This window comes from Vidua chalybeata, chromosome 7 (genome assembly GCF_026979565.1).
Source record: "Vidua chalybeata isolate OUT-0048 chromosome 7, bVidCha1 merged haplotype, whole genome shotgun sequence".
Classification (NCBI taxonomy): Eukaryota; Metazoa; Chordata; class Aves; order Passeriformes; family Viduidae; genus Vidua; species Vidua chalybeata.
The window spans coordinates 20,125,811-20,151,100 of record NC_071536.1 but is presented as its reverse complement, the minus strand read 5'-3'; the positions used below and the strand labels follow the sequence as shown (position 1 = coordinate 20,151,100).

Sequence of the window (25,290 nt, the reverse complement as noted above, 5' to 3'; positions counted from 1 at the left end):
AGCATGGGAAACAGCTTTCCTGGCCTAAAGCCCACGCTGGAGTCCCACAAGATAAAAGACTGGAAATGTCCCTTCTCTCCCACTCCTTTACACATGCAAAACCAGTCTCCAGATCTGGTTTTGTGCTAAGTTAATTCTATGTTTATATTCATCCTATCACTTTGAAACTAATAAATGCAGAACTGTGTTTTGACTGACTTTCATCTCAGTCCACAGAGCTACTTTCAGCAAGCTAAAGCACAGCACACTGGCATGGCTGGCTCCATGGACACTGACATTAATCAGCCCACAGAGCCTGCAAGTGCCCAGCTGCAGGCACTGGCATATAATCACCATACAGATGATTATATTTTTAGCACTATCTAATTAAGCCCTATTTTCCTGGCCTTAGAGACAGCTACATGGTAGCTCCCCTGTTCCAGCTTCACCTCATTAATTAGAGACCTTTTCTTTCAAACAAGACAGGTGCAGTAGCCAGCACCACAACTATTTTGGGGCAAGTAATGTCACATATATAAGAACTTCACCCAGCTTCTTAATGCTTTTCATTAAAACATGAACAAATGAATAGCTTTTAGTTTTCTCCCTTATTATTCAACAGAGGATGTGTATATAATAATAAAAAAGCAAATTGTTATGATGTTTGCCATTTACTTCTACTCATCACAGCTTGCTCACTGCTTTCTACTGCAATATACTATATATTTTCATCTTCTTTTTACCTTCTGTATATACTAAAAGTATAAACTACTTACAAGCACTATAGCTTTAATTACCCTTTCTTTCTACCTTTTCTAAAATGCATTTTGCTCACATTGTATTTATACACAATATCTTAGCAGTATAAACAAGAAAAAAGTTTTAAAATCCAACACAGCTGTGACAACAGTGCCACATGAATTGGCTGCCTCACTGAACCACAGAAGCATCCCCATGATTCTGGATCAGACCACAAGTGAGCAGCAACTGTAACAACTTTATCTTGGTACAATACTGCTGACTGCCTCAATTAAAACATTGGATTCTTTATTTAGATACCTCCTGCAGCCCCAACCAGCACACCAGATGAGCACTTTTGACAGTTGCTACTCATATCCCAACACTTCTTCCCAGCTTCTGGGGAGGTGTATAGCGAGTGGAACATGATTTTCATCCAAGCATATAGTCTATATATATTCCATTTCTTTTTCTAGAACAGTGAAAACAAGAAGCTTCCCTGAACACTCACTTCATCTGAGAAAGTACTGTAGCAGTAGTGCAGGTGGATTAGCCAATAACGGTGCAATGCTTAGAGAAACGTACATTAAAATAATCCCATAGCGACGCTCAGAATTAACCCCTCCCCATCGCAGTGCTGCAAGTTATCACCTGGGTCACTGTTATGTGCACGTTTCAGGTACCTTTTTTATAGAATCACACTGCAAAGGCACAAAGGTGAACGCCCAGTTGCGAACCCCGCCTGCCCCGCAGACGGACGCGCCGCGCCCTGGGCCCGCACAGCCGGGCCGGGCCGGGCCGGGCCGGGCCAGCCCCGGCGGCCGCCCGGCACGGCCAGCACAGGGCCCAGAGCACAGTGCCCAGGCCCCGGGGGAAAGGCTCACTTACCCCGCTGCCCGCCAGCCGCACGGCTGCCAAGAGCCAGCCCAGCGCCGGGGCTCGGCCACCAGGAGCTCTGCGGACACCAACAGCCCCAAGAGGCCTGACCGGCCGCAGGGCGCCCCACCTGGGCCGCCGACCCCACCCCGGGCCCTGCCGCTCTCCGCCCACACAAGCCAGCAGCACACGGGGGCCCGTCCCGAGAAAACCATTGATTTCTTTAAGTAAGCCCTTGGGAGCCTTAGGAATGGCTTCGGCAAAGCCCTGGAGAGCAAGGAGCCAAAGCAACCCTCTACCCCGAGGGCATAAGCAGGATTTCCTCTCGTCCACCTCCTCCTCCCCAGCTGCTGCACCCAAACTAAGTAAGAGCAGCAGCCTTTTGTGATAACAACTCTCTAATCCACTCAGAGCATGGAAATTCAAAATACAAATCAGTTTGTGCAATATATCTTTATTTTAATTTTATTTTTTTAATCTTTGCAGTCATCTTGGAGTAATCATCATGTAAACAGTAGGATGGGATGGGATTACATCGAGTCATATGCAAATAGTTCTAGAACACCTCAACGATTATGACAAGGCGTTATAAATAACTTCTCTTAACAATATATATTTGCCATTTTCAGTACATTAAAGAGCTGCCACTTATCTAGGATTAACTAGGAAGTAGTTTGAAGTGTAACCTCTGAGAAACACATCTCCAAATGTGGAAGTCTTTCTAAGGTTCCCTAGCTCCATAACATCTATGTCACAGGTTAAGCAGAGGACTACTTGGGTCGAAGTGTTTTCTTTGTAACAGAGTTTTCCTTGATCATTGCACAAAGCCCTATTATTTTCACTCCACCTTGGCATTTAGCAGAACTTCAAATAAAGCTTCAGTTCCATTCTTCAGGTTTTTATTCACTAGTATGAAACTGGTTTCTATCATTACAGGTAAGTCAGATCAGAGATGGACACAGTAAGCGTTCTACCTTAACAACAGTTCACAGTAGCTCTAGCTCATGGACTCCCCAGTAAAGCATAGTCAAAACACTCTAACACCTTTGCTACTGTATATCCCCTCCTTGCTCAGATAACAATATTTATATTTATTGTACCATATGTATGGTACTTCTAGAAAATTGAGATTATTTATATAAGCAGCCTCAGGCACATTCTTAAAACATTAATATCTGCAAGGCACCTCCCACTCCCTTGAGGATCAGTTTGTGGACTGTTTTTTGACACACAACCAACAAAATCTTGCTAATGCCAGATCAAATTATTTCAAAAAACCCCTAGAAGTTACCAAATACTTCAAAGACTCTTTTAAATAGTGGGAGATTAACTGCAAATAGCACATAATCAAGTCAAATAATTTTCTTATTACTAGTAGGTGTAATGCATAAATATATGAAAAATAAAATTCACAGTCATTTTTTAAACTAGAATTCAAGTTTGGCTAAAATTTCTAAACTTTTATATGTATGTTAATTTCTAAATGTAACAGAACAAAGGCAGTATTATCAACCACAAGTACAGGTAAAATAGTATCACTCAAAGTCTATGAAAGAAGTAAGCTTGATAGAAAGTTCCTTTTGTAACCAATAAGTACAGCCACCTGAGAGCATTTCCACAGGCTTTTCACTTTGGGAGAATCCAAATCAACTGCTAAGAGACATTTAGGAGCATTTTGAACGTTAACAGCAGCGGTGTAGCTGTGGGCTTTGCTTGTTCTGACTTTGTGAATTGCTAGATAATGAAGCAGAACTCAGTGTGTGGTGCATTAATTTTCCTTTGCATCTAAGCTGGCTTTTTCGCAATCTCACAATTCGGCTTGGGGTCAAGGGACAGACATCAGCTGACACTTAACTGAGCAAAACCAATCAGTTTCACTTCATCAGGAATCTCAGTGCCATCACAGCCAGAGGCCTGCAAGTACAAACAGAAATGTTTAGTATATCATGCTACAAAGGAGCATTTGACAGCCAGAATATGAAGTTTCCCCACATCACCCAGTCAGCAAACAGCTTGATTGAAGGAAAGCTTTCAGACTGCTTCATGTGGCCTCAGTCAGCATCAACCAATTGCATCCTTAATTTTAGCAAACTCTTGCAGTCAATATTAAGAATTATGGAAAAAAAAATGCTGGAAAATGGACACTGAAATACCCAAAACCTTTAAACCAAACTTTCCAGACTGGACCCAAATTTGCTTTTTCATGGGAGTAAACCATTTTCACTCATGAAGAGCATCTAATATACACGTATAGAATCCACTTTTTACCACTGTGCTGTACACAGCAAATGTCTCATTAGTCCAACCAGCAAGTTAGTTCACAACCAGCTGAATTTTTAATCAGGAAACTGAAACAGTCTTCAGTAAAAGTAAAAGAGTAAATACTAATATTTGCAACGGGACAGCTCCCTCCTGACAGTACAATCTAGTACTTAAAATTGTACAGTTTAGATTCCTCAGTAAAGCCCGTCACAAAACAAATTGACACAAGTGATCAGTTCATTTTTCATATGTAACAGTAAGAATATAAAACCACTGTGCTCAGGACTAAACAATTATTTTAGGTCTGTTTTAGAAAAAATACGCTGGAGGCAAAGTATTTTTATGTTTCAATTTTTAAGCACAAAAGATGCTTCTGCAGGATAAAAGTGACATTTTAAATAAAGAGGTTTATATATTTTTATCTGTATGGTAGATAAGTCAAAATATTAATAGAATTGGATTAAAAGTGTGCCATGCTTACTTGTTTATGACAGATGCCTTCAGATTCTTTTGCATATCACAAAATATCTCCAACAGAACAATTGGTCCCCCCCTATAAAAATGCTTTTGATCCTTTTTTGCATTAGTAGCAGATGAACCCTTTAATAGAACTGGTTTGTGAACATGTGCTATAAGGTTAAGAGCTCTCAGACTGTGCATAGAAGGTGCACTGACATAATCCATTGAATTTTCATGATCAGAAATAAAACTGTGTTGACACTTGTGGAAGTATTACATCAGGCTACTCCTTCAAATTTACTCTGAGCAGACACAGAGAACAGTTCTCTCTTCAGATAGCATTTCACATCTCTTATTCCACAGAAGCAGCAATTCAAAGGTCTGAGACCATTACTCCTGGTTACTATTCAGATATCTGAATGGTGCTTGGATTGGGAATTTACCAAATAAATGGAGTTTGAATTTTACACTTAAAATTTAATGCTAAAAAGTGCTAATACTACTAACATTGTTCTACATTCTAGCTAGTTGTCAATCTCCTCACAGCCATGCTAAATTACATATCTAGATGCATATAGATTTTTAAATGCCTTCCTTAGCAATAAATATTATCTTATGTCTATTTAATGCACCTGGAATCTATTAACTTATTTTTTGTGCTTAGCATAAATGCAAATACTATACACAAACTGCAAAATAAAAGTACTTGGTAGAGACTGAACACACTCTTTCATTACTGGGTTTCTTTCCATCCTTTTTCATAAGCAAAGTCCTTACACAAAATGCAAATTATGCTGTGCAGTGATTTGTGTTTCCTTGAGTGTTTCCAAGATTATTTGTGTATTAAAGCAGCCTCCCTCCCAAAGTGTGGACAGCTGGATCCTATAGGAAAGTTTTCATTCTGTGTTAGCCAAGACAACTAGGGGATATTTAATACTATATATGTTCTGCAGAATTACATCATTGCAAGAGCAAAGATACATTGTTTTTAAAATATGGAAGAGAGGGAATCCAACCCCTGCCACCCAGGCACCTCACCTTAAAAATTTTCTTTACTACTTCAGTAATAATTAAATACAAAAATAGTTAAGACATAAACTGTTCCTTTTTCACCCCAAAGATTGACAGCTTGCTGTTTGAATAGAAATATTATTTACCAGCAAAATACCAGCAACTACCTGTAAGCAGTGAGATACTAAGCAGACTCCTTGTCCAGAAATACTTGCAACTAATCCCAGACTAAGAAGTATTTTTCAGTTGAATTTTCTGAATGAATATAGGATTAGCTACATTTAATCAGCTACATATTTAATCTCCATTAATTATTTACCAACAAAATGTGTTTTAATCAAATTGTATACAAGTGTTCAAATTCAGTGAGATCTTGCTATGAGGTAACAAAGGCCCAGTAGTGCATACAAAGATGAGAGTTCTCATAGGCAACAATTCATTTAGCAACTTAACTATACAATACAGAAATAGGCAGAAGCAGAACATATATTAAATTAATCCAAGGAGAAAAATAAATTAGGATACTTCTTTTTATGGTCTTTCGCTGTGAAAATAGGAACCAGTGCAGGAAACCTAGGTCAGAAGTATGAGGAAGAAACTAAGGTTAAAAATTAATCTCCAGAATTCCTACCTATCCAATGGAACTTACCTACAGCAAGGACAAAGACATTGATTTTGGATTGTCTGCTAATTCTGAGTATGGTAAGGAGCAGGATGATAGCAGCATTCATTCACTGGAATCTGAAATGCTATATGACATTGACTAAACTCAGCAATAAATATAACTGAATCACCGAAAAATAGAAGAAAAAATATCCCAACCTAAATTTTCAAGTGGATGTGTTTTCAACATGCATAACCTGAATACTATGGGATATTACATTTTGGAATCACAAGCCTCTATTTTAAGTGTGTGAATGAGAAACCCAGACTTCTCAGAGCCTGTGGAGTATGTGTTATCTAAATGCTCTTGGTGAGATGCCACTTACTACACAATAAAGCCAAGTCAGATGTTTAGACAGTAAGAGCACAGATCAGCTGCAAAAAGAAAAGCAGTAGCTTTTAAGCTATATTTATAGAAAAGGCCAGAGAAAGAAATTAATTTGAGTTACATGTCTTTATTTCCCTGCCCCAACCCCTTCTCACAAGGAATGTGGAAGTTCAGGGGATTTCACTGAACTGTAAAGGAAAAATTAGTTCAAATGAGTCAGCTAAAACTCCTCAGATCTGTATAAAGAATGACATGGGAAGAAGAGTCTTGAATTAATACATCATCGTCAATTAGGTCTAAAAATGGCTCTCTATAACAGCTGCTTTTATAAACAAAGCTGTGATTCTGGAGACCTGCTTATCTAACAGACATTCAGTCTAGTCTCTCGTGTGACTGAGTCACTCAGCAAAAGGTGCTGAAAACTAACTGGTATTTACATAACTAATAATTAAATAGCTTCAGGTATATACATTTTTCAACTTAATTTTAACAATAAATAAAAACAAACACAGCACATCAATTCTGGCTCAAGTTTTTGCAATTTAAATTTATTAGTATTAAATTAAATCTATCATGCTACGATCAATATTGACCAAAATTAAGGACCCATGGTCCAGTGTACAAAATGCAGCACAGAAAGGACTCCCAAGCCTCGACCCAGGGTTTGATGACACACATACAGAAAACAGAAGAAGGTAGAGAAGGAGAGACAACAATAAAATACAGTAGGAGAAAGACCAAAATGCAGGTGTGGATGGTCAACTGAAAGAAGGTTGAAAAGAAGAACTACGGAGAAGTAAGCAGTGGAGAATGTGACCTGCATGCAAAAAAAATGGGGACAGGTGTTTGAAAAAATGGGATTGGAACAATATGTCCATCAGCAGAGGACACTTCAGCCAGGGTAGTGCTAAGGGGGTGGGGGTGAAGGAGTGTTAACCTAGCTATTACAGTTTTCTCTGCTTTACTTGTTTCTGCAATGCTTCCCAGGAGTTTTCTTACTGCAGCTTCTCACCTAAACCTCAGGCTGCCTCAGAACTCATGTGACTGAACCTCCTTCCCCATGCAGTTATGGAACTGTCCTGTCAAAACAGGGTTTAAGCTTTTTCTCTAATACATGGAAATTTCAGTCACTTTATCTGTCAACACATTTATTCAACAAAGTATCTGTAACTGAGATAGAACCCAGATTCTTATGTGAATATTGTGATAATTTGTTTATTTCTTCCATTGATGCTTTTACTTACCAACTTAAAAGTCAGGGTTTTCAAAGCCTTTGGATCATCTACTATCTTCTGTAAATTAGCAGCAACTGTAAAAAAAGACAAAAAATATTATTTACAGAAAATTGCATTCAACTTGACATCAAGACTTTTATTGAATCTTCTACTTAATTCTACACATATACGTGTCTGTAAATTACCACTTGAATCATTTAATCCCTCTAGCTGTTGTTTCAGAGAGCAGTTGGGCTGCCATAAATCCTACTTCCTTTCTTTCACAGTCACTGATACTTCGTGACTATGTGAACTGATTCAGGGGCATAATCTGCCTGAAAATCAAATGACAGGAAAAAACCCAACTTACTGATTTTCAGTTTAGTCTATTCCATAAACAGTTAACAAACACACAAATGCAAGTTCAAGGAAGAGCGAAGAATCAGACAGCCAAGGATAAGTTGATGGCTGGCATGATTTAGATCATCTTTCTGCTATAGCCAGGGTTACTATTAGGATCAGCTTCTAGCAGAACTCTGAGCTCACTGTCCCCTCTAACTGGTTTTCTGCATGTGCTTCTTTCCCTTTTTTGGCCTGGCACTAACACAGACTCTAGGTGATATATTACAGCTCACTAGCAGAAAAACAACCCAAAAAAAAGTTAAAATATGAGAGTGACAAAAAAAGAGCTGATCTTCAAACTACTCTCTAAGAAAACATGATCAAGATTTGTCAAGTAACAGCAACAAACACTTTAACTGGATGAACAGAGCTTGAGTGTCCAGAAAAGGAAGCTCTATGCTATAACAGAAATAGCAGGAAGGAAACAATTTATGCTTTGAAAACAGAGGAGAATGCAAGAAATTAATAAACACTGTTTCTATCAAAACACCTAAGTTACATTTTTAATTGTTCTGTTTTAACAATATCGTTACCATTAATCTTGACCAAAAAACCCCAATGTCTGCATTCAGCTTTGTATGTTTACTAAACTGGCTCCCCAACTTTGCACAGTCACAGATCCTGAAACAAATCAGACCAAATCATTAAGGGCCTTTGTTCGAGACTGATATATGAGCACAAGATGTAATCAACAGGATATGAGCATGAGATAAATATTTCACACCTGGCAGAGCTGTTTAAACAAGATTATAAAAAGGAAATTAACAGATAGACAGACATTTCTTAGTGCACTGACTAGGTGAGTACCATAAAGCAAAGAGGCAAGGAAGTCCATGCTGCCCACAAGTAACTCTCTCTACATCATTCATATGGTGGAAGATACACACCAAACATTTGCACATTCTGTGTCCTACTGCTACAAACTTAGGTTTCTGCTTCCTCCCTCTTCTAACATTGTGATGACAACATTTTCATTCCCACTGTGCCTGATCATGCATGATCCACTGTGTAATAACAGAAATTCACCTCACAGGGGAAGCACAGTATCTAGCAAGGGAATTTAGAGAAGTAAACAATTAGGCCAATCTGCTGCCACTGTTAAATGCAAATCAATTTTCTGTGGGTCTCATTTTCTTTATACAATTAAAATGGCATCAAGGATTGTTTATATACTTGTAATAAATTTAACTGGACATGAAAGTGTTTGAAACTAAAAATAGGACTTAAAAGCAAGCATGAGGTACATTTTGTAGAGAACACGTTTTGTAAAGAAAAGAACCTACACAGTTAAATGAACTCAACTACAGGCACTGCAAGAGGAAGTCTTTCCATTTTTAAAGCCTCATTATTAATAAAAATTTTTATTCTACCAGTTACAAACAGTTTTTTATTTTAGTCACACAATTTACTTCCACAATCTTTAAGTCAGTTTTATTGCAATACCTCCTACCTGATAAAATACATGCAAATACATATAATGCTTTTCATTACAATTAATATTTAGAACCTTAGGAACATTCAGCCTCGTATGTCCTGGAGCCAGGATAGAATAGCTTCCATTTTTTAGTTTTTAAAATTTATTAAATACAATCATGCATTCAAGAGCAGCTCTGGTTTATACAAATCTCTGTAAACCATATCTTAAAAAACAAACAAACAAACAAACAAGAAAAAAAACAAACAAACAAAACAAAAAAAAAACCAAAAAAAAAACCAAGAAAAAAACAACCACCAACTCCAGCTGACTGGCTGCACTGAAATGAAGACACTGCTACAAAACCAGATAGGCATTGGGTCCTAAATCCAAAGATTTCTAACTTCACCTAAATAAAATGTTACAAATATACAAGCTTCAAGTGCATGCATATCTTTAGGAAGGGCAGCCTCTCATTTAATGTCGACCTGCTGTGGAACAACTAAGGCAAGTCAGCGTGCTGCTGGGCTATTCCCTCCAGGAGCAAACCTTCCAGCTGCCCTTAGGCAGTTACTGGCAAAGATATTATTAGTGCATTTGCAAAGAGCAGCCCACGATCAGCAAGGGTTTTAATGAACTAGCATACACTTGGCTAAGGGGCATCAGGGATGTCACAGGTAGTATTGAGTCTTTAAAAACCCTAACCCTGCTCCTGATTGATTCTTTACCAGGGAAGAGATTAAAAATTTCCAAGTAAAAATAGCAAAATTGGATTTTTAATATAAGTAAATAGTTAATGTTAATTGCATTGTTGTAGTTGTTACTTAAACACTGTACCAGAATTGAGTGGTATTTTAGATGGCTATCATTCCTCAAGAAGGCCAAGAACAGTGCCCAGTAAAAGGCTATGGAACACAATTTTATTTATTCACTTGTCTTTACTTTTAATATGAACTCAAGTCAGAAACTCTTACATATTACATATGCTTTATTTCTGTTTTTCTGATGGACCATAGCTAGAGTGCGAAGTGTAATCAAATAGAAGATTAGGAGGATTTAAGGGCAAAATGTCAGATATTTTCAGGCTATGCTTGAAATTGAGAAAGCAAACCTATAAAGAGTCCATAATATTAGAATACAAGTTTACGTTAAGAATAGTCATATCTGCAGTGAGATCTTTTCCTACAGAGAGATCTTTTCAATTTTAATCGTACATATCCAGCATTTTCAAGTACAACTAGCATTTCACCTCAGACTTTGGTACTGTGTTTTACATTTTCTGGCCTTTACAGAAAGGCAATGGAAATCATTTAGCCAAAATAATGTCATTAATCACAGTCAATCAAGCCACCATGAATGCAAATCCTCCCAAAAGCCTACACTTTCTGCAATATCTCAAAGCGTATGTAATTATCATCAACTAAGAGCCAAGTATTTGCACATACTTATCTAGCAAAACCATACCATCCTGCTGGCATCTTTTTCATTTTTCTAACTCCTTGTTTTTGTTTTGAAAGGTCTTGCCCTTATTTAGACCACAAAGGCAAAAATTAGAAGCAACTGTCTGAATTTGGATACCTAAAATCAGTATTTCAGGAAACTCTAAAGTATGGTTCATTACCTTTAGGGATGAGACAATCATTACCCTTTTCACATTAATGCAAGCCAAACCTTCTAGGACCTCAGTAAGTACATAGCTTTGGATGTGTCCCTCTGCACCTAAAATGTTTAAGATCTGGGTTCAAGTAGTAACTGAAATCCTTTGGAGCCTGATGAAGTCACCTAAGACAGACATAACCCATAAACTGCAGGCACCCATGGCATCCCTAATTTAGGTAAATTCCACTAGAAACAGAGCCTGCAGCACAGGCAGTAGAAGCCATCCAAGCAGGTGAAAGTCCTTCCTGAATGCCTGCAGTCCCTTCCAGTTATTTCTCCAGAAGGTCTGGGGATCCCATACAGTGAAGACATCCTCAGAATTATAAATACAACAACATACTCTACAGTTGAATACTCATCCTACTTTAAATGCAATTAAAGATATCACTTGCAGCAAATATAACTGACTTACCACTCCTGTAAATATATTTCTAAAAATTTAGGACTATTACTAAACCTACACAGTTTGGACCACTAGGTATGCAAATATCCCCCAAAGACACCAAAAAAATTAATGCCAGTAAAGAATGCTTTCACTTACAAGCAGTTGCTGTTACTGTTCAGCCCTACACAGAATTACTTGTCACTTCAGGCAAGTAAAAAAACCCAATTATTTTTAAGTGGAACTATGAGGCTTTATTGATGAAAATCTCCTCTAGCTACTGGATTTAGGCTCTTGTCATTCAGGAAAATTATTTACTAGGCCAAGACTCACTAACCCCTCCTAGTACAGTTCACATGCAAAGTTCTAATATGGCTTAAATATGACAAATGAGACTAAAGTTTCTAAATGAACCCAATCACATCTGCAAACCATAGTGAGGAAAATAACCACCCCATTCTCACAACCTTTCCCAGCCCCACAGTCCCAACAATTCTTGTGTTGCAAGTTGGTGAGCAAAGTCAATTTAAGACAGTAACACTCTCCCTAAAGTGAAAAGGAGTTTCATACTAGGACTTTCTAGAGAGGCAAGAATCCACTTAGATTATTTGGAAAAATGAAGAGCATTGTAAAATATATGTCTCTTTACACCTTATCTCTAAGTTAAGTATACTGCAGTTCCTATTGACAAAGACATTTTTCTTTTAAATAATCTGAAGTCATGCCTTGGATGTTGTACTTGTGAAATTCATAGATTAGCACCTGCAAGCAGCACTAATTGATAATTAAACCCCTGTTGGGAATTCACTGCTTCTGCAAGACCTGGATATTCTATACTCAGCTTTACTTTGCAGAGTGTTTCTCAATATGTTATGGCCATGCACCTATAAAAGTCAGAAGAAGAAACATTAACAAGAAAAAATGTAGTGGTGATGGAAAAACCTTTGCCAGCAGTAACCTCAGGTAAATAGAGTATACTTCAAATCATGTCTTGGAGCAAAAGCTCTCTTTAGACATTAGCAACAGTTGGGACAAGAGGCTTTTTGTTGTTTACAACAATAAATGAGGTGCTGTTCACTTTCTTCAGAAGCCTTCTGAAGGACATGTAATCAACCTACACACCACAAATCATTCCAGGTTCTTTTGCAGGTTTTGCTCAGTGACAAATGGTTGTGCTACTCTGACAAAATAAGTGTCTGCACTTGCAGAACATGCAGTAGGAGAAAAGGTCAAACCCAGCATATAAATATACAGAACATAGGGCGTTAATTGCAGATGGAATAAATAAAAAATTCCCATATAACTAGAGGTTTGGCCTGTATATAATACAAATTACTTACTCTTTGCTATATTACAATTTTGGCCAACCATATAAATTACAGTTTTTAAATGAGTTAAGGATATGAGGTAACAGAACAAAAAAAGGCCACCTTCAAGATCTTACAAATACAAGATAATAAACAAACTTTGGGCAGTCTCAAATAGCTGTTTTTCTCCTGTGATGTGACAAATCTCTCTCTCTGGTTACTTAAAATTCTTAACACGGCATGAAACTTAACCCTAATGGCTTCTGAAGAGGGAAAACTTCTGGAAAAGTTAAAATTAATGAGACAGTAAATAAAGCTATATGAAGTACAGTTAAACTATTTCCAGTACAATGCCCACCCAGCCAACTAAGCCAGAGCCATCTGGCATAAACACAGACACAAGCAGAATCTAAAGCTTGAGATGATATTTCTGGGGTGCTCTCAAAAGAATAATGATTCATCTGCTTTTCCATTTTGCAAAGAATGGATGGGTAACCTCGGAAATAGCTCATGAACTTATGCTTAGGTTCAACAGTTTGCAAAGCTGGTGCATATTGTAATCCTGAAATTCAGATATGAGGAAAGGGAAGTATTATTCAGGCACAAAATTACTGTCACCAAAAAAAGAGAAAAATTATAACCTTGGAGAAAATGAAAAATATTTTTAATAAGTTAGAAGTGAAATATTTTTTATGTAGTCTAAAACTCGGTCTATAAAAAATAGCTACCTTCATCTGCTCCCTACTTCATCAACAGTACGGCTGTTAGAGAAGACAAGTTCAAACCTCCACAGATTTATTGGCTTTCCTGCTGATTGTTTCAAATATTACCTCTTCCCCAACAGTAGGCAGTTATTTTACCATTTTCATCTGATACATGGGGCTCACCATAATTAACTGCCTTGGGAGTCTGCTGGTTTGAGGATTAATGCTGTATTCTCCTGTATAGGTCTTAGGACACAGGGTGCCTGAGTAGCAGGGAATACTTTTAAGTGAAATTATCACTCCTAAAAATTCAGCTACTGGTAGGGTTTTCCTCCAAAGGGCTGAATTTATTATGCATACTCTTGAGGCCATTTCACATACTGCAAGAGGTTCATTGCAATCTATGCATTCATTTATATTTCATACTACACAGTGATTTTCATGCATTTGCAAGTTCAGAACGAAATCAAAACTAAGTTTTAAAATCTAGATTGTACTGTATTATAGTATATTATGCAAACAATGAAAAAAAATCAGTGTTTAGAGCTTTTTGTTTAGAGCTTTGGCAACAATTCCTCCGGATCTCTGTCTTATTATCTAACAGCTCACCGTCTGCCTTGAAAGATTAAAGGTCTCTTCAAAGAGAGATCAAAAAGGTCACTTAAGTGTAATGTGATTCCATTAATTCAACCATTCAGGATGCTGTGAAAAAATCCCTTCAGTTTATGTTGCTCAGTAGCAAGGGAAATGTTAAACCATTTGAAGATCTGTGGCAGCTAACCAGCAAGTGTTTATTGCCAGAGGACTGCAAGGACCTAGACATGATTCTTGTAAGTAAGAAATAAAAGAAAACAGAAAGATCAACAGCAAACCTGGCTTCTCTTCTGAGGAAGCTATTGGACACTGATATGGCAGAAGCATTAAAAGCATTTAAAAATGTATTATTTATGAAGAGGCTGTCATTAGGAATTTATCAAAGGGAGATTAAGGCTCATAAATTTGTCTGAATTCTCAAAGTGTGTTGCTGAATCAGTAGATATAGATAAAAGACAGTGGAAATTATGCCCATTTCAACTTTTGATACTATGATAATCTCCTACAGCTCGATTTGCAGCCTGACTATCAGAAAACACAGATTAAAGAGGGCAGGTACAGGACAACAGAAGGCCAAAGCAGTTCTGCTTTGAAAGGAACACCAAGACTGGAAATGGTCTCCTACAGCATCCCAGTGAACAAGGATCCTAGTGAACAATTTCCACCTGCACTTTCCACAGTTTAAAGCAATTATTAACACCACTTGAGCTCTGTGGTTCATATGAGTTCTGAGCCCCAATACTGTATAAATTCCTTATTCTATACAGACATGCTAGGTTTAGGCATTAAGGACATTAACCAGCATTTGGCACCAGGCTATCTAGTTAAAAAAAAAAAAAAAAAAAAAAAAAAAAAAAAAAAAAAAAAAAAAAAAAAAAAAAAAAAAAGAGAGACTTGGTTGGGACCAAAGCTTTAACAACTAACCAATTACCCTAGGCTATTCAAAGGAATGGCAGAGACATAGAGACATCAGGGGAGTATATTCCTGATTGACTTCTACCCACAAATAAAGACTTTAAATATTTACCCTTGCTCAAACTGAAAAAAAAAAGAAAAAAATGAAACAAGAGTACTGTATCCAAATAGAAACTGACTTAAGTATTAATTGTACAATTGGAAAATTGTACCTTTTCCCAAAAACTTATAAAAAAAATGAGGTTGATATTTCAAATTGATTTTTCTTCCCCCAGAGGATGTGAAAAATGCTTAGGGTAACCACTGCATGTTTAAAACAAACTAAGTAAACAAAGTAAAAGGGTATTCTACTTTCCTGTATAAAAGGATAAATTGAATATATTTGGATAATTAAATACTTATGTATTTTAGACTTTGATTCTTCATGTGCCTAATAGAGTAGATTACTTAGGAAGGTGAGGGATGAGTATATACATATTTCATCACTTCCCCTTCATTTTCAGGATCCTGAGCATTTTAAACCTCAGTCTATTCTCAAATGAACATTTATAATAAAAATTTAGATCTGCTGCCCAGCACTGCTAGTGGGGTTTTTTAACAAGCCTGAGATACTACAGTAAATTGTTCTCTTAAATTCTCTATACAAAAGAATAAAAGTACTAAGTTGAAAAAAATCATTTCCCTGTGACTGAATGTAGAAATCAAGTGCTAGTTTTCAGACACAGGTTTGGACAACAGTTTGATAATCATCAAGATAGTGAAGACAGCTTTAACAAGTATCTTCATCACACTGGATTAGATCTGAAATATAGGTCTATGCGGAAATAAGGCAGGTCATATTCTCCTATGCATATTATTACTTTGCAATCTCCTTTTCCTATCAGGTCTTCACAAGTCCTCCTGTCCCAAGTTCAGCTATGAATTATAGATAATGTTCTGACAAAACTATTAAGAAGATGAAAGAGCAGCCAGGCTACTTCAATACCTTGTATCTGAAACTTGAAACAAGAAGAATATATTTAGAAAAGAATCCCTGATGTGCTTGAGTTAGGTTCTGAAGTAGAATACATCTAGTTTGAAGAACCTCAATAAATCCTTATTTTGACATACTAGCCCCTGTAGAGAAGTGAATGCCAAGGAAATAAAGAACAGCAAGTAAATTAGTATTGAAAACAGGAACATTACATACATTGATGCTTTTGCAATTTCTGATTCAAATTCACAATTGGGTTTTTTTTGTTTTGTTTTCTTCTTAACTAGAAAGGAAAGTCCTTGAAACTTTGATTCAGATCTGTGAGGGGCAGAGTTTATCACTTACTGTATCAGACAAAACTCAAACTAATCCCACTAATAACCACAAGGATTTATTCCTCATTTGCACTTAAGTAGGAACTGGTGGACTGCAGGTTGAAAAAAGGAACTTTCTTTGAAGGCAGTTGACAATTCTACCTTTTTTTTCTTTCAAATAACTAAAAAATATTAGTTACTTTATCATGGCTGTAAGACAGGTACATTCACTATGACACATGAACACACATCTGTATGTGTGAAGAATAATTTGCACACTCGGAGAATTTCTTATATCACATATTTATAGTTCTGCCATAAACCACAGCAACAGTGATTATTCACCTAACACAAGGTTATTTTCACCTTGAACATTTACATTTTCACCACACTGAAAATTCATCACGGTGGGAACTTCCATGAAACCTGCCAGCTTCATGCAATACACTTCCTCCAGTGCACCTCTTACATCCAACATGGAAAGTCTAAAATAACTTAGGTGCAATTAGACACAAAAATTCATTAGCTGCAGGTGCACCTCAGGCTTCCAGAACTCCTGGCAGTCTCATCATTATGAGTCACCCTTCAGTGCATTAGCTCTAAATGAGCCAGATGTGTTGAAATATTTAAGTCCTTCTAAAGCCCCCAGGGATTTTAGAGATATTCTTCCACTTGTAATGCATTTGCATATCTTGCTAAAGAGATACTGAGTTATGTACACATATTGAAGGCACATAGGTTTCTACAAAATGCCTTAAAATACAGTCAGGTTTTCATTAAATCTATATGTTTTCTTTCTGGATAATATATTAAAAGTAAACACTAAGTATTTAGTCTATCTAATTTAGTTGAAATTAATTGGTAAGAATCTATAAAGGCATTTTCTCATTAGAAAGTTTATGGGTACACTGAGCTTTGGAATAAATAAAACTGTGATACATTTAACTAAAAATTCAGTTATTTCACTCAGTTTGAACCACAAGTAAAACAAACAAAACTTGTAAAATATTTCCTAAATCTTTCCTAAATATTTCCTAAATATTCCTAAATATTTTCTAAATATTTCACAAAAATCTGTGCACGTCAAAATACCACTGCTATTAAATGACAAACCTAAGGTGCCTTCAAATGCTATTCCAGTTAGGCACCCATACTGCTCTTTGAGCACAAAAATACATGCAGTATGTCTTCCACTCATGCAGCTCTATCCCATTTCCTAACTGCAGTAAGATGAGTTGGAATTAGTTGAACAAAAGTCATCACTTCATTCAGTTTCAAAGATAACTAGTCTAAAAGGACAAAGTAAAACTAGGTATGAGGAAATGCAGAGCAAAACCTAGGAAAGCAAAAGGATATTTACTGTGTCAATCCATGGCTTTTCTAGGAATGTGGATTATCAGTGCCACCATAAGCTAACTGTACTAACAAACTGGGCTGGTGCTTTTTCATCATTCCATTTTAGTATGAAAGTACCTTCAGCATCAGCAGACATCATACTGTAAGACAGTCAGCTGTTTCAATTTCAAATGCTTTACTACTGTGAATAATTACTATATATTATTGCTACACTATGTCATATATATTACTTACTGTTTAACAACCCTTGAAATAATGTTATTCTGGATTTGGTCAGATTCATGTTCTCTGAACTCATTAGCCTATCCACAGCCATGATGGGCTTTCTTTGTAAATCTAAATGCCAATTTAAGTTCTGTTTACTTACCAAAGTAATTGTATCAAACTATTATGGCATCTATTGCATTTACACTTCTAAGAAAATATTCAAGATATTGATGAAAAAAGCTTGCTACTTTCAAAATATGACCTCATTACAAAATACAATCTGTTGGGTTTTCAGCTGGTTCTCCTAAACACATTAGGTCTTTCAGCAGGAAGCTTTATTTTTAACTGACTAAAAGCTTTTTCTCTGGTTACTAAGTGGATATCTCCAACATCAAAGAGCTTCAGCAGTAGGTTACATCACATGTATTTAAAAGTGAAAGTTCAGAGATACTTTTTTGACAAAAACATCTTTTTAAAACATTAATACAGCAGAGGGCAATTTAACATTTCTTGATGGCATGGACATCAAGGCTTTTATTTAAGCAGTATTCAGGAAGGGAAGGGGGTAGTGGTTATGTATATACTGCAATTTAGTAATTGTAAATACACCTTCAGGTTCTGAAATTTAAGCAAGGGCTACAGAAAATTAACTGTAGTCTAAGGCTTCATTGTAATTATATGCACATTGTATATAACAGTGGAGTAGGATTGCAATTATGTGATTTTGAACAGAATCTACCGTTGATCATATCAGTCAACTGTTGATATGATTTGAGTTTTCCTTATGGTATCAAAAATATAATGTATTACCTGAAGTATTACCTGATGAACATTTACCAGCTAATATACATGTAGTGCATACAGAGACACATTATCTCAAAAGGAATTTTGAATATACTCCAGATCTGATTTAACATAGATATTTCAGTACTGCATAAAAACACCTCGTCAGCAAGCTACCACTGGCTGCAAGGCTCATTCCCCTCTGCAAACACAAACTCTAGTCTGCTTTTAAACAAATCTCTGTGCTGATTCCCATGACCTAGGGACCTTCTGTGAAACAGTGCTAAAGGAAAAGAAACCAGCCAATCAGAGCCAACACCAAACATGCAAGCTGGGATTTGTTTTTTTCTGCAGAACAGGTTGAACTTCATGTACATCAGAAAGGAAATTTTCCTGGGAAGCCTGTGTTAAGTGAAGCAAATCCAGCAAGACTCAAAAGGTGAAGCTTGTTGATGTTTAGAAGTAAATTCTATAGAACTTAAGGTGTCAGCTTTTCAAGTCTATACACTAACAACTTCAGCTCACACATGCCATGGCCATACTTGCACAACAGCATTTGCTGATTCCTATTTAAATGTCCTTTCAGAAGAGATCAGCCATTATGCCAACAAATTGTCGAGTTCAACATAAAAACAGGTATTTTCACCTTCCTCTTTTGTCCAAGTCTTCACATGTTTTAACATCCATGAAAAGGATCAACAGGAACAACTTTCATGAGACTATCTCAGAACCTTGTTTTCATTTAGGCTACAGAGGCTGAATTTCTGCCTGCTTCAGCTAAAAAATGAAAGGTAATTTATCACCTGCTTTCAGTCTAGAAACTAATGGAATCAGTTCTTCTGGGGAAGAAGGTTAACCAAGCTCTTCTATATTATTCCCTTCTTCCTATACAGGAAAATTTTAAACCTTTTGAGTGAACAAGATGCTAACATAATTTTACACAGAAAATTAGTTTTGTAAGCAGATTTACATTTTAAGCACCATCTGCTCTCTTATATGACCTCTGCCTTTAAACTGAAACACTTCTTAAGATTGCACTGTTACAGTGAAATATTCTAACAAAGTGCAAATTTAATTTTTTACTTAATTAAAAGCAAAATCATATTTTGCAGAAATCTTCCTTCAGTAAAATATGAAATCTGAAGTAATTTTCTAGGAAGGTAAATATGTCCAAACATATTTGAAAACTTCACAGGTGAAGCAGACACAAGATTACAACACAAATTCACTCAAGAATTTGTGCCTGTGGAGCTTGAGGTTAGTTACATCATAAAAAACCTACCATATAAACTAAATAAAGATTAATATAAACTAAAAATAAATTATTGAAATTAAATATAAGTTGATTCATTTCATTACACACAAGAAATTTTATTTTCTTTGATTTTTTTAGTACCACAATAAAAGACAAAACATGAAAGTACAGAAGGAACCATCATAATCCTAAAAATCAAAGTCTGATGCAATTCAAAACAGGCCTAAGCAAAGAAGTAAAATTTTATCACTAACTAGACAGTGTCTCTAACCAAACCTGCTAGAGAAAATCTTGTTTAAATATTTGTGCTTCTTCAAGGACCAAAATACTATCACTGTGGGATGGGAATTTTTCACTTGAGGGACATCTATTTTCATTTGCCTTTCCCCCATCATGCCCCTTGCAAGATGATAACAAATCCCATTCGTGCTTCCATTTTCACAGAAGTACTGGCACTTTGCATCGAAAGAGAATGTTGCAGCAAAGGGAAAATGCAGAAGGGAAAAGATTTCTCACTGGGTCCCAGCAGGACTTGCACTGCAGCATCACTAGCTGTGACTCAGAGTGCCACCTGACTGCCCAGGCAGTCAAATAGCAATCCTAGCAATCCTTTTGTTATGAAGAAAAAAATGTCTTTTTTTCTAAATAAAAATTCTGCCAGAAATATTATCAGCAGTATGGTAATGACATTTTTCATACTGGATGTTTAAATGACAACAAAGCAAGGCCAAGCAACTCCTCTTCCTGAACCCTTAAAATAACCATGCAGTAGAAGTGACTTTAAGAGTGTCTACAGCTTGTATCATCTGCAAGCCTCTTTAAAATACTTTTTCTTTAGAAATAAAGGTTAAAAAATCAGATAAGAATTTTAGTTCTCAGATCAGCTAGAATTAATCTGTATTCTGATCATTGAAAAGCAAAAAGTACTGGCTTCTCTCAGAAGGAGTTTAACTACAAATGCAGTGAGAATGTATTTTAGATAATCTTCCAGGCAAGTAATGAAATTCTGGAGCTATAAAACATTTTCCATACCACTGAGGAGTTTGGTAAGGAAATCTCAACCTACTGATAAGAATTTTTTTGACCACAACACAAAAATTGACTTGGTTGTATTCCTCAATTCACTTCTCCCTCATCTAGCATATACTATGCCCCTCTGATTTTGGTGACTATACATCTGCTGGTCTTGAGCATCTAGAAGAAAGGAAGAAGATGCAGAGAAATAAGCACTTCCTAATTAATCATCTTTATGAAGCACCAAATTTCAAGTAAAAGAAAAAGATTAAAACATTACTAAGCCTGGAATAGAAAAATAAAGAAGCATCTTTCAGCCACCAGAAAACATTTCTGATTAACTTTTCTTTTTTTTTTTTTTTTTTAACCACAGAAATAACACTACTGATGCAATTTCCATAGGTCCTGAACACTGTCTTGCTCCTCCTTCTGTGAACCCAAACAGAAGACTTACTAACTTCAGAGTCGCCAAAGCACACTGCAATATCCTACTGACAAATCATTTGATTGTTACACAAGAAAATGAAATTATCACAAAAATGCTCAGTCATAGAATTGTCAATAATCCTTCAGGAGAACTATATTATATCACTCCTGTCAAACCACTGAAGAGATCTGACTTCCAAAAGCAATTCATGGACTGCTATCAAAATTGCCTTGTTGATTGAACTATGCATACCTGAAAGCAAAAATAGGACAAAAAAGATTTTCTGAAAACCGGCATCAGAGAAAACGTTTTTTCACATCTATTTAACACAAACTTGTCACACGAGCATAATTGCAAACAAAAATGTAATTTACCTATAACTACATCATGGCCATCAACCAGGCCTGCAGAGAACAGCTCCTGAGAAACGCCATCTGCTGTGTCTGTCCAAAAGGTGAAAGGAATAAGTGTAAGAGTCCACAAAAACAACAAAAAGTATCAGTCATCCAATGCAATTTAACAAAAAATATATTTTAGTTCCAAAACACCCATGGAGGCAGGATTGAATTCAAAATTATCTTTAATTAGGAGGAAAAAAAAGATAATTATCTTATCAGCTTCTGCACAGCAAATCACATAAGGCAATGACTTGATTCATTACAAACCCCCTACAGACCTCTCCTGGCCACCAGCACTTCTCTCTTATCTAACTACATCCTTGTACACATTTTACAAATTCAGTATCTTCACAACCAAGAAAATAAACAAGACTTTAGTGTGGTTTTCACTGTTTTCTTTATGCCCTCCATTGTTCTGCATATCTAGACAGAGACATGGTTAATTAGGCTTTCTCATTTGTTGCAAGTGGCATAAATGACCTACATGAATAGTCATTATTTTGAGATCTAGGTTTTAAATAGCTTGTAAGTATTGACTCAGGAAATTCAAAGATTTGGATGGATTTTCTATTAACTTCTGTACCTGAGTGGGTCAATTCCTAAGTCTCTGTGACTAGTACTTGCCCGGGATAAAGACCTTAGAAGGCTTAGATGTAAATAGGCAGGAACAGCAGGAACAAGCCTAAATTCCAGCTAAATCTCAACTGTAATCTGGCCCCAGCACCAAACACCCTAATGGAGCTCATGCTTTGAGGCAGTTACACAAAATTTTATCATTTCCTCAAGAAACACACACAGGTGAAAAGCAAGGTAGCTGAGCCAGCTGCAGTTTCTGGAGATGAGAAGCACAGCTGCCTTCTGGCTGTCTCAGTGACTGACTATAGAAACGGTCCTGGTCTATCTTCTTATTTTTGACCAAGTAGGAATTCTCAAATGACTTAAGTAACTGCTTCCCAAGTAATTCTTTTGGCAAACCAAGATCTTCTGTGCCCAGTTAAGCAACAGGCCTCTTTTGTTTTCACTCATTGCCAAAATCAATGAGAAAAGCAGGTAGACAATACTGAATAAATTCATGCACAGAACTACTGCACATGAAACATACTATGACTTACTATGAAAGAGACACCTCTTCCAATCCGGATTTAATTTTAGGCAAAGCTCTTTGAAGGCTACTCTAAATAAAGTGAATACTGACTTCTAAGGAATATAAAATAGGTTCATCATTCCAAGGGTTGCAGCTTAACAAGGATGATACCTTCTTACTCAAAATATTAGACTTCTTTGCATTTCATCCCCATAATACTTGATTTTTTCCAAACAAAGGCAACTGTACAAGTTGTTACAGCTCTTAGCACTGGGAAGCCTACAGTTCTATAAGTATGCAGTAGAGTTTGAAGTTTCAATACCAGAATTTCTTTCTGGTGGTAATACCAAAGCTAGAGATACAGCTAAACTTTCAGCTGAAGACAGCATTTGAAAAATGGTCTGCACTTCATACTCGTTAATAGACCATCATTTATTATAAAAGGGAAAGAAACTTAAATATTGCTACCATCACCACACACACTTTTATGGCTACTATATTCTATTTCCTATGATGTTTTCCAAATGTAAAAATGGAAAGATTGCTAGGCAAGATCTTATATACCATATAGATCATTTAAATAAGACATGAAATTGATAAAAGTATATTGTGAATAAAGTTTTCTAATATATATATTATGCAACCTTGCCACTAGAATTTACATACATTTGCAATTCTTACTCCACTGAGGTTCAATATAAAGTTCTGCACAGTAGGAAATATTCCAGAGAGGCAGTCTGCATTAAGCATAAGCAGTAATCCATTTCTGAAATGCCTTTTTAAACAGTAAGAGAATAATTCAGTTGCAGGAACCTTACCTCTGCCGGGAGTAAACTCAAACCGTATGTCATTAAGTTCTTTCCTGGAGTTCCTGAAAAACAGACAGTGCATACATTAAAATTTAATGAAGAATAGAACAACTATTCACTTCCTACAACCAAAGAACACCTCTGGCATTGACAACCATATTTTTGTAGCATGTGTTTCCTTGAAAATACTGTTCTCCCAAAGCACCCAGACTGGAAAGACTCCATTACATTTTCATGGCAGTATTTTGGGAAAACTAGCAGAAAAATATGCTTAAGTTGAAAATGCATTCAGTAACATAAAGGATAAAATAAAGTCCTCTGATAAATATTTTCCTTTTTATCTTCAAAAGACACTCTGCCATATTGATTCTAATAGTTCAACACAGTTTGAATCAGACAACTTATGCTCCATGGTCAACAGAAGATTCACTTGGACTTAAAGCTCCCCATTTAAGGTCACATTTTTACAAAGATGTTTAAGAGACAAGTGGTGATGCACAGTGTTTATAAAAGGGTAAATTCTTTCACTGCCCATCTTTGTCTCAGCAGTGAGGTTCCACCTACATATAAAATGAGCAGTAAAATGTTAAATCCCAAGGTTTCTTGTCTTCCTGCTTGCCACAAAGAGTGTTTAACCAGTTCAGTGTGTGAAACAGTCTTAAGGGAGTTAATAGCAATATTAAAGAATTCATTTATAGCATTATACTGAGCCACAAACCTCCATTCCATGCATGTTTACAGCTTCAGGTTTAGTTAATAATTTCTTCCATCAACAAAACATTAGCCTCTGCAAAACAGAGGTCCATCTCATTTTTGGAAATGACAAGTCAACTGAACACAGGGAGGAACCTAATTGCTGTAGCCCGCTCTTTTTCTAATGAATAGCTCAATTCACTTGAAATGCTAATAGCAACAGAATGTGCTTTGCAGCTCATTATTCTTCTCCTCAGCAAGGAAACTGTATGCAAGCTCTTATTTCAGCATACCAGGCCATGAAGTCTTGCTGTGGGAAAACTAAATCCAATAGGCATGCATATTCAGCTGTGACTTACATCTATTATTGCTTGCTAAATACTTCTAAGAATATTACAGAGCCAAAACCAGCAACAAGCAGAAACACAAAACCCAGAATAATTGGCAACACACACAACAGCAAGATAGCAAACCCTGAAAAATAAGTATGCCACATGCAATGCTTAAAATGAAAAGTACTCATTTACTGAATCTACTAAATGTTTCAAAGCTGAAGGAGTTTCAGGTTCCCAAAATTCTACTCTAAATAAAGAACTATAGTAGTTTAAGATCACTGACACAAAGCTGCAGATAATGAAGCTAGCCAGGTACAGATTTACAAGGCTCATTTACTTTTCCTGTAGAAGTCTACTGCCATTATATGGAATCTATCTTTATTCAACAGAGAATTAGTATGAACCTCAATTTTTCCCCTTTCTCTCTCTCCTAGAAAAATGTGGATGGCTTTTTGTTAAAATAAACAACAACAAAAAATATTTTAAAAAATCAACTTAAGACCTATCTCCAAGTTCCCTTTTGACAAAAACTGCTTTCCAAAAAAAAGGAAAATGCAGAGAAATTTAGCATTATTCTGAAATAAGAAATGTTCTGACTGAATGTAATGTAACTCAAATAAATACTCATTTCCCATACACACTTTGGAAGAAACAAATCAAGTGAGTAAAGACTTTCACACCTTTGTAGAGGTAAACCAGGAGGTAGGAGCTAGATTACCTTTAAGGTCCCTTCTA

The 25,290-nt window shown here is 36.4% G+C and overlaps 1 protein-coding gene across 6 annotated transcripts in view; it reads right to left on the bottom strand.

Annotated features, from left to right (window-relative positions):
• Nucleotides 1-2,027: 2,027 nt before the first annotated feature.
• The window catches only part of STK39 (serine/threonine kinase 39), an 81,673-nt gene continuing 58,410 nt past the window's right edge, over nucleotides 2,028-25,290 (bottom strand). For all 6 annotated transcript variants that reach the window (XM_053947345.1, XM_053947342.1, XM_053947348.1 and 3 more), the window contains 4 exons: nucleotides 23,537-23,589; nucleotides 21,611-21,679; nucleotides 7,561-7,625; nucleotides 2,028-3,507 (listed from right to left, as the gene is read on the bottom strand). In XM_053947345.1, coding sequence (XP_053803320.1) covers nucleotides 3,433-3,507; nucleotides 7,561-7,625; nucleotides 21,611-21,679; nucleotides 23,537-23,589 — 262 coding nt within the window. In that variant the 3' untranslated portion in view covers nucleotides 2,028-3,432. The remainder of the gene's footprint in view (nucleotides 3,508-7,560; nucleotides 7,626-21,610; nucleotides 21,680-23,536; nucleotides 23,590-25,290) is intronic.